The 2,190-nt window shown below is 39.8% G+C and overlaps 1 protein-coding gene across 1 annotated transcript; it reads right to left on the bottom strand.

Annotated features, from left to right (window-relative positions):
* Positions 1–240: 240 nt before the first annotated feature.
* LOC4337920 (uncharacterized) lies at positions 241–2,190 on the bottom strand. Its single transcript, XM_015782888.3, has 2 exons — positions 2,046–2,190; positions 241–1,065 (listed from the first exon to the last, which is right to left on the bottom strand). The coding sequence occupies exons 1-2, from the start codon at positions 2,094–2,096 to the stop codon at positions 478–480; spliced, it is 639 nt and encodes a 212-aa protein (XP_015638374.1). The 5' UTR covers positions 2,097–2,190; the 3' UTR covers positions 241–477.

Raw genomic sequence — 2,190 nt, 5'->3', positions numbered from 1 at the left:
GCGGCGGATTCAGAGAGAGGTGGAGTCTAGAGCCAATCTGTAGGCTCCTGAATCATCATCCAACGCAATGGCCCATGGCCTCAATCCCTGTTTCTCGGTTACAAAGTTGTTGCATGATTGGTCCAATACTCCAATTCACAGAAACTCTGTAGTACATGCTCTTGGTCTGACCGGTGACCTCTGGTAGAATACTGTCAGTGCTCTCTCAAACACTGTCAAAACCATCGCCGACATCAAACGTTCAAATCAAGTATAAATTCACTACATTTGCATCATGCACATCCATGCGAATTTCCTGTTATTTGTAAGACAACACATCTTGATCAAATTCATATCCAAGGCTGAAGGCTCGATCTCCGGGCTAGTACCATCCCATGTTACGTACATCAGTTCTCAAAGGGATAAACCTTGATAGTGATGAGTTTGTAACACTAACACTACCTAGGATATTAAGAGATCCTGAACATTGAAAATAAATTAAGGTGGCGGCGATGCTGTGTTCGATTGAGCCTCTCGCTGTCTTTTCTTTTCCTTCCGATACTCGATGATCTTGGGCCATACTAAGCTGATAAAGAGGGTATAGGAGCCAAGGACCAAAAGCACAGGTAACATCCACCTGATGACAGTCCAATCACTCGAGATGGCCAAGACAAAGGTGCAACTGGTGCTAATGATCACCGTGAACAATATGGCATTCATGAGTCTCATGGAATGACTAGCCAAGGACCTCCCTACCGCCACCAGCGTGATCAGAAGCGCCAGGGCAATCGTGAAGGTCACCGTGTTGAACATGATATACCACCGTATCCCCCTCATTTGGCCCTCGGTGAGGGTGGTGGCGGCGTGTTGTTGAGGACTTATCGGGGAAGGAGCAGAGGCGACCGTGGCTCGGAATATTATACCGCTATGCTTCATGTTGTGGGAGCTAAACGCCTGAGGCCAGTCATCGGGGAACCAGGCAGGCAACTGTATCGCCGCCTGGAATGCCATGCCCACGAACAGCGTGGCCACCGCCATCAGCCACCCGCGCTTGTTGTTCAGGTACTCATTGTCTTCCTCGATGTTCTTCGCACCAAACCAAGGAATGTTTGAGAGAATTATATTTAAAAAAACATGAAATTTGGTATATATAGTACTTAATTATTTAAGTCATAGTATCACAAGACTACAAATTTAGTATTTGAGATAGATTAAGATGAAGATAAAGTTAGGGTACGCCAATCGAGAAAGCATTTAACGCTTGATTAATCGAGTTTTAATTATTATAAATTTAAAAAACAAATATATTTAATATTTTAAAGCAACTTTTATATAGAAAGTTTCGCACGAAGTATATCGTTTAGCAATTTGAAAAACGTGCTAACGAAAACCGAGGTAAAATCAGCATCTTAATTAGAAAATAACATACTTTAGAAATTGAGTGTCATGTTTTTTCCTTCACAAAACTACAGATGGATCATCGTTTTTTTTTTTACGCAAAACTACACATTTTAAAATTTTACAATGGTAAGAGGTGTAGGGATAGCACATCTAAAATTTGTTTTGAAAAAGACGATACTAAATCTATGCTTTGAGATACAATGATTTAAATGTAAAGCTTTATGATAAAATTATTTCTATATCTGTAGTTGTATGATACTATGGTTTAAATATGTAGTTTTGTGTTAATTTTATCAAAGTACTAGTTTAGTGAAATTTATTCTTTAATTCATTTTTATACTACTTCAAACTGAACACAATCTCAAACAAGTTTTTTTTTTCTCACGGCAGCCCTTGAAGAGCTGTAGGTAGGAAGATATCACAATTTCTAATTATATACAGGTAATTGAGTTTAAAAGAGGGCACTACCAACAAAAACAAGCCATCTATATCGACCATTGGTGACGACATCATAATTTTTAAACTATCACTGCTGACAAAGACTAAAACTTCCGCACATTCTCGAAACAAAAAAAAATTCTTGTCAACATTTTTTTTGAGGGAATCTTCTTAACATTTAGACCAATCAAGCAGAAAAAATGATACTACTAGATTGCAAACAGAACCTGAACATTTTCGCTAGGCTCGCTGCCGGCTGGTTCATGCGGCTGATCCATGGTCTGCCCGTGCGCGCTTGCTGCACTCCTCTACTCCCTAAATATCCGTGTATATTCAGAGTTTCAGATAGAAGCGCTAGCTGCAGTTGTTCTA

The sequence above is a fragment of the Oryza sativa genome, chromosome 5, assembly GCF_034140825.1.
Source record: "Oryza sativa Japonica Group chromosome 5, ASM3414082v1".
NCBI classification, from domain to species: Eukaryota; Viridiplantae; Streptophyta; class Magnoliopsida; order Poales; family Poaceae; genus Oryza; species Oryza sativa.
Note: the sequence above shows the minus strand (reverse complement) of the source record. Positions and strands in the feature narration are given on the sequence as shown.

Excerpts from the sequence above, each read along its gene's own strand:
- LOC4337920 (XM_015782888.3), bottom strand. The coding sequence starts at position 2,096 with ATGGATCAGCCGCATGAACCAGCCGGCAGCGAGCCTAGCGAAAATGTT. Across the intron at positions 1,066-2,045 it reads AGCCTAGCGAAAATGTTCAG|AACATCGAGGAAGACAATGA; the intron begins GTTCTGTTTGCA and ends TTTGGTGCGAAG.